Source organism: Ruditapes philippinarum, unplaced genomic scaffold (genome assembly GCF_026571515.1).
Source record: "Ruditapes philippinarum isolate M1 unplaced genomic scaffold, ASM2657151v2 ctg2997_1_1_1_1, whole genome shotgun sequence".
In the NCBI taxonomy this organism is placed as follows: domain Eukaryota; kingdom Metazoa; phylum Mollusca; class Bivalvia; order Venerida; family Veneridae; genus Ruditapes; species Ruditapes philippinarum.
The window spans coordinates 32818-48052 of NW_026864709.1; the positions used below are offsets into that span (position 1 = coordinate 32818).

The following is a 15235-nucleotide window of genomic DNA, read 5'->3' on the forward strand; positions in this document are numbered from 1 at the left end:
AATTGACCTTTAATCTTATTGTACACACACGGCCATAACTTCAAAAGGAATACCAATCATTTGAAATTTCAATATCTATTTTCATATTTATTTTCTAGTTGTGTTTTATGTTACATGTAATTTTTTCAATGTGCGCTATAAGTGCCGCGTCATCATAATGCAATGTTTGAAAAGGACTACCTAACAATATTGCTGAAGCATTTCATTCAAGTATAACAAGTGATTGATGCGACATGTCTTTTAAAAGTGTCTTATATTTAGCTCATTTGACAATCTCGTCAACCAGGACGCATTTGTGCAATTTTTAGTTTCTTATTTCTAGTATAATCAGACATTATTGTAGCAATTATTGACAATATCGTGAAATTTTGGGTTTTTCTTTCGAAAGAGAAAATACATTTAATCAATCGATTGCTGGTAAAATTAAAGCTGCTACCTCAAGACAGAACGTTTTGTATATTAGTGTCATCAAATGACAAAAAGACACAAAGCTTCATTTAATTACATGAAACTAGCTACAATTCCTGGCAATCTTGTTGCGTTATTTGTAAAAATAATGTAAGAAATGATTAGCGCTCTTATGCTTGATAATGTTATGATAATTGTTGTATTTTGACAATTGTGAAACACGTTATAAAAATCTACATGTAAGAAGTTGATTCAATAGAGAATTTTGATCTCATAAAAATATAACAACATGGTCTAATTTCGGCATTATTCGACCATAAAATGATATGTCACCATTATTATAAGCTACGTTTCAATGTTAATTTATTTGCGACGTTATTTGTTACGATCATTTTTTATCAAGGTGTGTGTCTATTTGAAAGTGAACAAAATAAACATAAAACTTCCATTCTGATAAGGGTGAAGAGAAACTGGAATTTCTGTTAGGGTAAAACTATGATAAGAGAATAAAGACAGTAATAAGAAAAAAACACTTTATTAGCAATTTCAAACAAAAATTATTTTCAAAACAATAAAAAACAACAAAGAAATATAAATTACCCGTTTATAATGTTAAAAAACTTTATTAAAATCATAAAAATAAACAAAATCCAGCTTTATGTATGTCCGTGATTGAAATTAAATAAAATCGTAAGTACTCATTAACGAAATTCATGTCTAAAATAGAAATAAACATGATATCACTTTCCGCTGATGCTGAAGACCACCAAGAAAAAAAGTTATTGCCTTTCTTAGCTAGTAACCTGTAGCCTGAAGCCGAGTTTGTTTGTGCTTAAGGTTTGTACAGCTTTGAATTTAGAAAGGTCATTTTAACGTGCAATGGCTTGCAATAACAAAATACATTTAGCTTCCCGCAGTAGACAACAAGCTCTATATTAATGATTTTCAGTTAAAACAGGTAAGGGTTAAAGCGGCGAGAGTGAAAGAAGTCTGTTTTTGTTTTTTGAACCAAACCGTTTTTTAATAAAATGGCTTTTTTGTTCACATTTGGATTACTATCATCTTCAATCCTAGGTCGCATCTGGCATGCAAAACAAAACGAAAATAAAAATGCAAAAGAAAACAACGATACAAATTATTTAATGGAAATACTACATGCCATGAACTTACTTTCTGATAGTAAGATTGAGTCTAATTTTAAAAACTACTTCATGTTCTCAAAAAAATTAGTAGGAGTAACAAACTTGCAATTATGTTCACAAAATTAAATGCATTATTAAGAAACTGGCGTCGAAATCTTAGCACACACACACATGCATTATTTCATCTAAATTGTTAGTTTCGTCCTAGACAAAATATGTCATAATATAGACAATATTACTTTACACGATGGGTATAATTTTTTTACACACGCACAAGCACTCACACAGAGTAAAATGAAAAAAACAACAACACGTAAAACAACAACATATTCATTAATTGAGTTATAAGTACGTTCATCCAGATTTATCCCTACTGAATACATTGACAACAGTCATACACTAAGCAAGATATACAGAGTAACACGGTATCACTGCAATTATATATTTTTAGTTTTTTACGAATTTATTGTGACTTTTATTTATTAAACTATGTACACCATATTTCATATCTAAATATCAGATTATGTGCACTTTGATGGTAAGGGTGTTGATAGTAATGTTTTCCTGTCACAGCATCGTTTATCAACATATGCTTGTTAATATCATACACTTCTTAAGTAATATTTACACTTGCATGTCTCACAAGTAAAAGGTGTAACAATATTCATACTTGTTAGAACAATATCGGTTCTTCAACACTAACAATCATCATTACTTGGAAAGGAAATGAAAGTATTTAGTATTCAAATTTATCTCAATTGGTTGTTCTAATATAATTGCTTTGTTGCAGCTTCTCCTACTGGTGGCATCTTATTTTCCATTTCAGTCACAGGTGTACGAGCCCTGTGAAGCATCGGCGAGCCTCTTCCAGTCGGACTTGGCAATCTTGGGTCAATCTGGTTCATTCCTGGTAAGTTAAGTTCATTTCCAGTTGACCATGCCTGCTGAACATGGGTTGAATTCGACGATTTGATGCTAGTGCCGAGAAGCTCCGAAACCTCGATGTTCAGGCTGTGTGGTGTAGAGGTAAGCAGAGTGTGCCCAGACTGTGGCCGCGACCATTGTTGACTATCTTCCTTTTCAATCTTCAAGTGATGAGAATTCGCCATTTTTGTTGCAGCCGGTGGGGCGTGGCTATCAGTATGTCTACCCATTATGTTGGTGAAAGAAGCATCCCTGAACGTATATTTCTCCATCGGGGTCTCATTTCCACCCGTGTAATAATGTCCTAAGGCTTTCCATGCAAGTAAAAGAAATATTGATTTATTGATTAATAGTACACTTTAAAACAAAAAGGTATTTAAAAACTGATAATTAACCTTGTTTCGTAATAAAATCTTTAAAATTTAAATATTTGACAAATAAATTTTGCAAACATTACCAAACAAAATTCATATTTGACATAATATATTTTTAGATAAAAGAAATTTACGAAATCAATAATAAAAAGTTAATCAATCAAAACTGTACAAAGATATTTTATTTTCATAAAACAAAAATAAACTTACCCGTTCACATAAATATTAAGCCAAACAAAATGGCGCGTGCGATGTTAAACGTGACAACACGAAGAAGCAGACACCATGCCACACGATATTATTTACACAAGTAGTTATAAAAGTTAGGTTAAAATTATAGCACAATGAGGTAAAAGTATAAAAGTATGTCATCATTCGTTCTCTAGAAGTATTTAGTCGACGAAGTTAAGACCATGCTGCACACGACAAAGTATGGTTAAAAATCATAACATTATACATGTTACATGACACAAATACCTTCTATTAAAAAAGAGAAAATTCCCAGGATATTGTCTATTTGTTATCAAATTTTATCAAACACATATTTTAAGAAACCATCAATCATCACATTTACTATTAAATGCGCGTAAATATATATTACTTTTCTATTTTTCATAATGAATACTATAAGCCTTAGAGAAAAAACTTTTCCAGAGAAATAAATCTTGCATAAATTTATTTCCATAACAATCTTAATGTCCTCATTTAAAAGACCACACGGGTTAAATATAATCGAACATTTTGAAAATAAAACGTGTTCCAGAATTTTTCTACTATATTTTTCATATGTCCGAAACCATTTTTTTTGTAACTGGCGATACAGAAAATGTCTAAGCAGTTCGAATAAACACTTTAAGTTAACATTATAACTTCGCTAAGCGTTATTACACAAGCATTGTAAGCCACAAAAATAAACATACAGTATCATACATACCCGATTTCTTAAACGTTTGATTGAATGCTAGGGGTTTGACAAGTACTGAAAAGAAAACAAAAATTCATTTACTTTATATATTGTATATTGAAACACTTAAAATTCATTATATACATTTTACTTATCAAATAAGAACATTGAGTGGTAAGTTTCATTTTCCAAATTCCTGACAAATATACAGACATATACTTATCAATTCAGCAATGTGCTGTAGCTCATTTTTTGACGATAATAACCCTACGCCCACCTATAAGGTTTCAATTTTATCTACTTACATAAGCTGAACAATAATCTTACCAGGAGAACGTCCTTTATAATTAACCTTTGTTTTCCAGACAACAATGCCACATATAGCTGCTATGACAACCAGACTCATTATGACAATGATTGCAATGAGATGAGCTGCCATACCATCATCGTCTTCAGAACGAGGCTGCTAAAATATAAAACAAAACCAACCAATAAATAGGGCTAAAAGTAAAAACCCATACACCACTTAAAACATGCATGAACCTCCGTAACATTTGTTACATATTTCTCGCAAAAATCTTCTCGCCCAAGGATTGAATCAGCGTCCCCTAGATTACTGACCAGACACTCTTTCTATTATGTAAAGCGGCAGACCTATCGGTGGATTTTAAATACTTTTAGTTCTGAAGAATAAATAATATTGAAGCACGTATTAGGAATGGGTGGAAAATATGTTGTTTGCTGCAGTCTTACCGACTCAACCAGACTGACCGCAATTTTAATCTTACGTTTTGCTGTCATTGCTTTTAAAGACAACCACATGTTATAATCCCATTAAATGTCCTACAACCTTGTAATTATTCGGCCTTCACTTTTATTCAAAACAATTAACAGTTTAAGAATAAAAACATACCTTTAAATTGCATAGACTTATTTTTTTGAGAATAACAATGAACACATATAAGCAACAATCGTAGAGACTGTTTGCCAAACTTTTTACTCTTATTCACCAATTGCAGTATCAATTTTTCAGGAGTTAATGCATTTAAATCTAGGAATTGGAACATACATATGATTTTCATTTCGAACAACATTCGTTATTTAACTATTTGTTGTTAAATGTAATCTCGTTGAATTTGATGACCAAAAGAATTATGCTATTTGTGCACAGTAAAGCATTTTAAGCCGGTGTGTTTTCTTAATTATATGATATTTCACAAATGATCTCGCCATATAACGCACAGCATCATTATATTAAATTAATAAAGCTGCGCAAAAACAATTAAGAATAGAATATGGTGATATTCAACTTAAATAATAACATTTATGATTGTAACAAATAAAAATTCTTCTTTACCTGTTCCCCGCATTTCACACCATAATACTGCTCGTTGTTTACTGCCATGTATGGCGAAAGTGTAAGGCTTTGACCGTTAAATGTAAATGAAGTTTCATTTTGTATACTTCCACAAAGACTCTCCACAGTTTCTTCTACTGAAGATGTCGGCCCTTCTACGACAAACGTTACGAGAATACTTCCTAAAATCAAAGAATTTAAATGAAGGGAATTTAAAGCCACAAAGTGCTTTTACAAAGTATAAGTATACAAAAAAAACAGACACAATCTAGATCAAAGATTGAGTATTTTGTTACACAGCCAGTGAAGCACCACACGGACATATTAAAACGAAATCACACAACAAAGTGATAAATGTAAACCAAGAACAAACAAAAAAAGTGTTGTACGGTAATCACGCAAGCAAAGACTTATTGTTATATTAAATGTTTTTTTTTTACATTCCAACAGCTGTCTTCCCTTGCAAAAGTATCAAGCAATAGTATCTCTTTTGACTACTGAAACAACATGTTTCATTAGCTGCTACGGTTTCGTTACGCAATGATGAAAATTTTATAAATAGTTTAGAAGACATTAACATGGCAAGTAAACGAAATTATAACATAATGTGTTTACAGACATAAAGGAATGCAATGATACTGTAATACTATGCATTAACGGTTTGTTTTCTGTGGTGGGGTGGAATTAAACGCCATACCAGCACAGAAGAGTTCATACGGCGACTTTTAAGCTTAAAATATTGAAAAAAAACAAGTGCCCGTCCTTGCATTATTTCAGATACGAATGGGTAGCTTATAAGAAGTCCAGTATTTAAAAGAACCCTTAGAATTGTTTGCATGTACCTTCACTAACATAACCACCTTTAAAGTGGACATCACGGAATTGATTGGCAAAGTATGTAATTATCATCTGCTCAAACTCATTTTGATCATCTTCTGTCGCCAAGACATCGGCAAAATCAGCTTCGAACATTACCTGTAACACGAAATTTTACGTGTATTCCTTTAATTTATATTAAAGATAAGATGATAAGAAATGTATTGTTTAAAGATGAAACACAATTTCCTTCTTTTCGAAGTACAATGCTATATGGACAGAACTAAAGAAACTGTAATTGTATGTAATTTTCTCAAATTGCTAAAAACGTGTATGAAAAGTTTCACTTGTTGTATTTTTCTTTATGCGATGTGTTAAAATCATAATTATGTGTCTATAACTTTTAACTATATGCTTCGTATATACATTGCATACCTTAACTTCGTATTCTTTCTCCATTGGCATTGTCAAGTGTGTTATGTCTTTAACAACGGCCTTATAATTCATTGTCAAATCGAAATCTGGAGGATTTGACACTGCACGAAACTTTATATAGTATACTCCAAAGCCTGTGAATTCAAGATCTGGAAACATTGCTTTACCGGTGGTGGTGTCAAAAGCAAACGAGGTGAATCCTGATAGATCAGAGTAAACAGAACTACCGAGAATAGTTGCAGAAGCCGTCCAGGTATGATCCTGTAAATGTACATGTGTTATGTTTAAGTTAGCCTGCCAAATTCAAAATAAAGTATTAAACTGCATAAAACATTCACAATAAAATTTTCAGATATTTTTTTTTTCTAATCAGTGCACATATCTAAGAAAACTAAAAACATAGTATCAGTATTAATTTTCGAACAATCAATTGAAAGTTTAAACGGAACTTCATGATATAATGAAATGATATGATATTTACATACCCTCCATGCAATATCACTGATTATCTCCTCTGTATTGGCGTCTTGAAGATCTAATGTGATAGAGAAACTAGACCCACTTACAATATCTCCACTACTTTGATCATGTATATGTAACTGAACAGTACGTCCGGGTACATCGAATTCGGATGAAGCAATTAAGAATGATTCTGCTTGAACTGGGTAAGATACGTTAAACTCAAGTATGTAACCTGTTCCCATATGTGAAATTGTTAAATCGGTAAAGTTAAACCAGCCATCAACAGCTTCGACAGTTACTGTGCCCCCTAGAACGGCATTAGAGTGACCTGTACCAGTGCGTATTGTTGCGGTGAGTTGCCATGGATATTCAGCTGTACCTAGCACCGTTACTATATTATCCTAAAATAGGAAAGAAAATTGCTTTTATCATTATTATAAATAAGTAGAAGTAACACGTTACTTTTTACGTTTGTTATTTATGTAATGCATTTATAACCATTAAGATATAAGACTAAATCTATATACAACAACAAGACATTTATAGTTACTGTAATTATTTTAGATATATACATGTTGACTTAAACAAAGCCGTTGTTGTAACATAAAATATTTCTGATTATGTTATTAAATAATTTGTGTATAAATGTTGAAATTGACGTAGTAATATGCTTGAAAATAATTTGCTGATTCATAACGCATGTAAAATACTAAGTCACATACTGTTAATATTGTAACACTTAAATGAATATTCTTCAAGAATAACAGACCTTTTATCGAGATAAATAATAAAATAAATATATAGATACATATACCCCAATATCTGCCACGCGAAGTTTCGGCTGCACCGTCAATAATATTCCTTCCTGTGTCGCCGATGGTTGCTCAACGACAATTAAATGATCAGGAGTTTGGGGTATGTACTCTATAGAATCTATTTCGGTATCTAACGACGGTAAAACGACAGATTCGCATGAGCCGCTGATATTGAACGCACTACTTATATCTCCAACTTGACATTCATTTACGAGATCAGCAGCAATTTGCGTGAGATCGTCATATGAGAGAGTGTCATCCGCAGTTCCGTTCAATTCTGTATCAAAACGGACGTTATATATAAATAATAATAATCATATAAATATCATAACATCAGTTTCCTTTTATACAATTCGACGGGGTACAATGTCAAGTATTTCTGCCTTAATTGATTATCAACTATTAAGAATGTTATGTACTTATGACTTTTGCTTCATTTTTTATTGCTAAATTGGGATTTCAACGACACCGTTAGCATGAAAACAAAAATAGTTTTATAAATGAAATTAAAACTCTAAAACAACTAAATGAATGATTATTTTTTCTAAGCTTAAAAACTGCCGATGTTTATAAAAGAGATCTAAAATATTCCATATAAACCTTTAAGAACACAGCAAACAGTACCTCCTCAGAATACCAGAATTACTTCAAACTGTTAGCATATGCCTGTAACTATTACCTGATTGTGCATCATTACCCACTTCAATGACAACTGATATTCCAGAGCCAGTAGACCTTTTCCTTCTTGTCAAGCTAGTCTCTGAAGTCACACTCATGATTTTTACTTTGTCATATGGTATGTTTAAAAATGTAGCAAGATTTTCTACGATGTTTTCTCCGAAAAACTCGTCAACGGTAAGATCAGGCAGCCCAAAGGTTACGATGACAGACTCAATGGTAATCACATTAATAGGTGTTTGACCTTTGATGATAAAAGTAAGTTCTCCACTGTCCTTGTCAAAGAGGTTGGTCCCCGTAACATTGGCAATTTGAGGATAGAATTCATTTCCTATTAAATAAAATAGAAATTCATAAGATAGTAATCAAATAACAATATATTATATCCAACCAACTAATTCTAAAACCATACACATTTCCATTTCGAAGTTCTCAAGATGTTAATATGATGCATTTTTTCACTATTAGCTTGAAATATGGAAAACGATAGACCAACCAAGAGCAATGAAAACAAAACAGTTTGAATCTTAGAACTGAATACATGTTCTGTTCAATAATGGAAGGTGCAACATCTCTCACATTCGAAAGCACGGTAGTATCAAGAAATTTCAGCCAGTCAAATAAAAGCAAACACACACAAAAAGACGGAAAGTAAGAATGGTATTAAGTATACTTTTTTATTCGGCCATGCATACTTATGTATGCATTGAAAGATACTAGTTAAGGTTAAAAAGAGACAGGATAAAATGTTTATATGTGTCTCAACATACATATGTGTTTATATATATGCAGCGTTATATTTCAAATATATTTTAATTAACACAACTCATTGTTACACTAGGTAATTAAGTAATCTTGGTGTACTTTCCTTCATAATATAATATATTTATACATTTATATATAACAAAATACCTGTGGCCCTTAGAATAGCAAGTTTTCCATTTTTGTCTGTGCCAGTGTTTGTTGACCTTACAAGTGTGTTGTCAGCATACACATCTTTCCTGTTCCTCTCAGCATACCAGAATCTAATCTTTACACCTTTATCTTCATCAGTGTTTAATAAACGGAATCGTAAATGTTTCGGCGCTTTACTTGTCAAATGTATCAAAAACTCTTTACCTATTAATCAAAGAATAATGTAAATTCAGTGTACGGGATCATAAAAACATACTTAATATACTATGCTGTAATATCTTTTTGTACGTTTTATTGAGGATGAATTGTAATCCAAGAACTCTGTCGAACTCTGTCTTCACTGAAAGGAGTTTGACCTGTGAAATCCGGACAAGATTGGACAGAAGACGGACGAATAGAGAGATGGCAAGGGAAAAAAAATGTCTTCCTGAAATGTTGGGAGATGATAATTCATATACATCACAAGTGCCATTATGGTCATATGCCAAGTAATAAGCGAAATAACATATAAGCTGCATTAATGCAAAAATTTGTTTTAGTTTCATCTTAGAATTTAAGTAGTGCAGCACTTCGTTTTGTGCAATTTCTTCGTTCACACAACAGGCCATTTAAGAACTCGGGCTTTTACTTCTAACTCAAAATTGCTTTAAAGACATTACTCACATCTAATAACAAAATTGTCATTTTACTAATTGTTATATGTGTTTTGTTAAGTTAAATGTATTAAGATAGTTATCAATACTTTTTTTCTCTTCATCCATTGTTATTTAATGAATGTCCATTGTCACTTTAACGCGTTGACAACCATCCCCTATCAGCTTTACTGTCCTCATTGTCATAAGATACAAAGATCCAAAAGTACCACTTAGTCAATATACTTATTAAAGATAATAAGAATAATTTACCTGTCGCAACTATTGCAAAGAAAGTTGACAACCTCTTCCTGCATGTGTACCCAAAACACCAGCCGTGATCTTGAGGACCATTCAGTAGGTCAATGTAACCATCACCAAGGACAGCGACAGGGGACAGACGCCGCGTCTCTGTATCCTCGTCCATACTCTCGATAACGAGCATCTCATAATTTACACCGTTTGCTGTACACGCGTATGCTTGCCAACCGTTGTGATAGGTACAGTCATTATTTCCAATAATACCTGGCATTTAATAAGAATCAGATAATAACATTTTTTGTCGTCTATAAAATTACCGCATTTCCTCAAGATTACAAACACATTATTTTTTTTGATAATTTACTTAAATATCTTTGCCAGTTGTGTAAGACTAAACTCTATAATTATATAAATTGTAACAAGATAATCCATGTCCTGAGAATGGAATGGATAGAGTACAGTGCTTACAGTCAAGTCGTTTTGATCGACTGCAGTCCTATGTTGGCAGCCAACAGCATATAATCTGGTCTGACTGCATTGCAAAACGAATGACATGTCTAAATATTTATTTCCGGGATTGACAGGTCATGATAGCCGCAGCCGCAAGTAATTAGAAAGGTAAAAATATTTGTTTCTCACAATATCATAGGCACTTTGAATAACATGCAAAAGATTAAATACAAAGCGTGAAGTTGTCATTTTAATTTAATATCGTCGAGTCAAAATAACCTAGTATACATAAATTGGCAAGGCTAATATGTAAAATAATGCGTCGTCAATTGATTGTGCAATTGATTTTCAATTGCTTCAATGAAGGATATTGTATTATAAGAAGAATAAATATGTGGTTTGCCTTTTCTTGGAGCAATGTCTTGCACAGATAACCTGTCACCGTTCTGATCGCTTAGCATAGTTTTCGGAATTCTGTAATCTCCAAGTCCACGTCTCGGATCACCATCCCATTCCCACTGAGATTGTGGAATGATAGAGCCAACAGCTCCAATAAGGGTTCCGTCCAGATCTTTGACAAGTACCTTCTTATGTCCGTCACACTCCATATCTACACAGTCGGCGCCATTTATCTTTCTGTATTAAATTCATGTGTCTCATATTAACAGTTATCTAACAAGTTTATTGTACGCGTATAGAATAACTTACAGTAGCAATTTTAACACAGACTATGTAATTATCATAATAAGATATTGTCATGTACATATAAACGAGGTTAATTTTCATGAGAGTTTGGTCACATACAGGCTTGGTGCAAAGTACATGAAAAAATCAGTACATGAAAAAATCAACAGAGCAACCGAATGAGTTGTAATTAACGGTCGCTGGTTAGATTTTCTGGTGGAGCGAGATCTTTTTATAACAACTGAACACAGACATTTAGTGTGATAGTCATTTGACTCTCACCGTTAGATAATCGTGTAGTTGTCGGTCACTTCGAAAAGAAAGTGGTAATTACTTGCTAGTAATGCAGGAAAGTCCGATAGGTTGACAAACCGCCGAGATATGACAAATAGTTTATTAAAATCCGTGGTGAAACAAACAAGTAAAACTAATAGATATTAACAATTTGAAATTATGACTTAAATATTGAATATAGTTACCTGTTTTTTACGTACAATAGGAATTTATCAAGGTAACTTGATTTAGTGTTCGAGGTAAAGTTTCATTTTTGACATATTTGTAATACAAACGTTGCATCAAAATTTACAAAAAGGACCAGGTACAATAATCTACTTTGATAACAAAATGATTGGACTTGCTTTTCTCAAATAGGCATGCAATTTTACACAATATTATACATTTCAAATGGTATATAAGTACATGTATATGGTCTTACGCAACATTTGGTCTATGGTTGAAATATCTGTTGCTCTCATCTACATCTAAGAAGACTGCTTCAGTCGAATGAGTGGGGTGCGTCAAGTCATCAAAGTCGCTATTTGTAGAGACTGCATATGAAGGTGGGCACGTGCTGTTCTTGTATTTTGCAAATGTATTATTATGTAATATTGTCATTCCACCAATAGTTTGGTACGACATACTTCCTGGCCAAGGATGACTCGGAAGACCATTATTTTTACTAGCAAATGCTGGCAAAGTTATGCCAGAGTTCGGTCCTTTTACACGCGCGTTAGAAGAAAGAATGTAATTATGATCATTTGTTGGAGTCTTTACTTTATTGCAATTAAAACTGTTTGTTATGCCAACAAATGTATTTTTGCGCACAGTGACAGTCTTATCTGCGTACTCATGACTAAGTGATGGTGGTTGTAAAACTAAAGCGAAAAGAGCGTGTTGGTTTTCAATAAGGAAATTATTCTCAGCTAAATAGCATGGCTCATTTTGATAATAAATACCAAAGTCATGAGATCTCCAAACTGTGAAATTCGATATTTTCGCACATCCTGTGACGGAAAGAGAATCCCTAAATTCTACTACAACTCCCCCGAGGACGTTTGAGTACGCTTTGTTGTTTTCGTAGTGTCCAAGATAGTCGTCTGTGTTGTGAGGAGGAACGTGGTAACCAATTCTCTCTGATGCTGTGACAAGATTATATTTAAGAATTAGTTCTGTAGCAGTCATAGCTTCAATGCCACTGTTTGATTCGAAGTCGTACGCTTCAAATCTGTTTTGATATGAGGCAGTGCTAATCACTAGCACCAGCAAATTGTTGATCAATCGGGTGTCACGGGAAGTGGTAACTAAACCTGAAAAGACATAAACAAATTGATCAATAACGATGAAAATTAAACTGATAAACAAAATGTGCTTAGCAGTAAATAAAACAAACAGTCTTTGTCTTATTGCATTGTATTATGATTGTATTATATCTAGGGGAAAATGTACATGATGTTTATTACAATCTTGATTTAGTTAGAACCATCTGAATTAAAACTATCATTAGAGATGAATAGAACCTCCATCAACCACATTAACAATTAAAAAAAATAAGTGGTCTGAAGCAAGTTTTAAACTTGACCAATATTTCATAATGCTACGTTTGTGTACTAATAACTATTAATCCTCTCCTATCATTAGTTTGTTTTGAAAAGAGAAATAACTAAGTAAAGAAAATAAGTATTCTGAAACCACTTTGGGACGAGACATCTAATGATAGCGGGTTTCATCAAAAAGAAAATTTACAAAAACTTGAGATTGAAGGCTTACATCAAACTATATTTGATGGATGTATAATAAGATGTTTTAGACAACACCTAGATTGTGTGAACAAATTAAGGCAATTGTGAAAGACTTGAATGAACTGAGAAACTTAAATATTTTGAGTTCTTAGTTTGTTTGTATCATTAAAATTCCCTGCCTAATAAGGAAGTTATATTTATAAAAAATAAAACAAATTGAAATTTATTCCAAGTTTAAAATGAAAATATTCATGCAAAACTAAGCACCAGACTCATGAATTTAATCACATTTGATGAGGGAGTTGATAATGAACTTATATTTGAAATAATTTGAAATTTATCCATGACAAAAAATAAGAAAGAATAGATAAGAAAAAATTCAAAGTAAAAAGAGGAATAATTCTAGAAATATTGACCCTATATTTATGAATCATGTCTGTAAAATTATCACGATGTGGTAGTTTGAAGTGTGAAATAAATACTTTAAAAATGAAGAAAGTTGAGTAAAAAAAATAATTGCTGGCTCTATATGCAAAGGCATATAATTCTGGAAAGAGTGACGCTAGAGTATTGAATCTTGATCTTGATAAAAACACGAAGTTGAAGTAGATACCTTAATAAAAAGAAATTTCAGAAAACAATCAACTTTTTTCTTATATTTTTAACTTAAACATGTTAATTCTGATAATTTAGGTGCTAGGGTTATGTACCTTGCCACGTATGATTTGTGTGATGATAAAATTACATATTTGAAGTAAATACATTAAGAAATAAAGAAGTTAAAAAAAATGTTTGAAAAATCAAAGTTCAAGATGGTGGGAAATTCTGATAACTTTGGTCCTACAATTATGAGCCTTCCCATATAAGATGTGAAATAAGTTTGAATTGAAAACCTTAAGAAATGAAGAAGTTAAATGAAGGAGATTAAACTGCATAAAACTTTAATCAGAAATCTTGAGCATGTCGTTAGCCTGAAAGCTCTCAATATACTCCCTAAAGTTGAACTTAAAATGATGTGTAATGATGTATAATATCCATACTGCCACAGTTTATAAAAATATGTTTCGTACTTTTTAGTTATCAAAAATATTGTTATATTTGCTATATCTTAAGTCTATCTGTTACCATAAAAACCGAAGTTTTCATTATTGGAAGGAAATAAGACGTCCATAATCTGGAAATTGCCATCTACATATATTTCTAATTTCATTCATTTAGTACTTTTGGCGTTATCACGGAATCCAGATTTTGTGTTATATTTGCTGTATTATATGTCTATCTGTTGCCACGGTGACCAAACGTTTCAACATAGAAAGACAAAAAGACGCGTTTAAGCTCCAGACTGCCATCTACCAATAGTTCAAGTTTCATAAATATTTTAAGTACTTTTTGCTTTATCATGTTTATCATGTAATCAAGTTTTTGTGGGCGGACGAACTGACTGACGGTTAAACACGCAGGGGGTTAAAAATGCGGCAAATTTAAGATCAATTTGGTTAACTCTCGCATATCCTTTAATATATTTTATTCTTTAAATACATACAAACATTTGTTTCCTTTAATTTCTTAGTCAGTTTATCAGCTTTCAAGACTACATAAAATTCTATTGCATTAAGAAGGACTCTACTCAGACCATCAAAGTACGTTGAAAGCATCTTTTATTTAAATTTACAAAAACAAATACATAGATTACCGTTGCCAACTGCCCCGAAAATAACGTTGTTCGTAACATTTAAACTTCCGGCTCCATAAACACCAATCGCTGTGTTGAAGCCATTGTGGAAGGAACAGCCAGTTACACTTGAGGGTTTTACATCACTTACATCCCCAACCGCTAAGAACGCTAAGGAATATCTCGGATCAAAATCGTCAGTATAGCCCTCCTGGCCGGTATGATAGAATTCCACATAAGACAATCTTGCGTAACCTTAAAGAAATATGAATTAAATGATTTAACGCT

The 15235-nt window shown here is 32.4% G+C and overlaps 1 protein-coding gene across 1 annotated transcript in view; it reads right to left on the reverse strand.

The window, feature by feature from the left end:
- Positions 1 to 1015: 1015 nt before the first annotated feature.
- LOC132726573 (fibrocystin-L-like) overlaps positions 1016 to 15235 on the reverse strand; it is a 66319-nt gene continuing 52099 nt past the window's right edge. The window contains exons 46-59 of the mRNA XM_060711909.1: positions 14969 to 15202; positions 11973 to 12843; positions 10977 to 11209; positions 10136 to 10387; positions 9228 to 9434; positions 8317 to 8646; positions 7637 to 7914; positions 6846 to 7223; positions 6361 to 6621; positions 5952 to 6084; positions 5110 to 5291; positions 4080 to 4218; positions 3783 to 3827; positions 1016 to 2784 (exon numbers count right to left, since the gene is read on the reverse strand). Of these exons, the coding sequence (XP_060567892.1) occupies positions 2318 to 2784; positions 3783 to 3827; positions 4080 to 4218; positions 5110 to 5291; positions 5952 to 6084; positions 6361 to 6621; positions 6846 to 7223; positions 7637 to 7914; positions 8317 to 8646; positions 9228 to 9434; positions 10136 to 10387; positions 10977 to 11209; positions 11973 to 12843; positions 14969 to 15202 (4010 nt within the window). The 3' untranslated portion in view covers positions 1016 to 2317. The remainder of the gene's footprint in view (positions 2785 to 3782; positions 3828 to 4079; positions 4219 to 5109; positions 5292 to 5951; positions 6085 to 6360; positions 6622 to 6845; positions 7224 to 7636; positions 7915 to 8316; positions 8647 to 9227; positions 9435 to 10135; positions 10388 to 10976; positions 11210 to 11972; positions 12844 to 14968; positions 15203 to 15235) is intronic.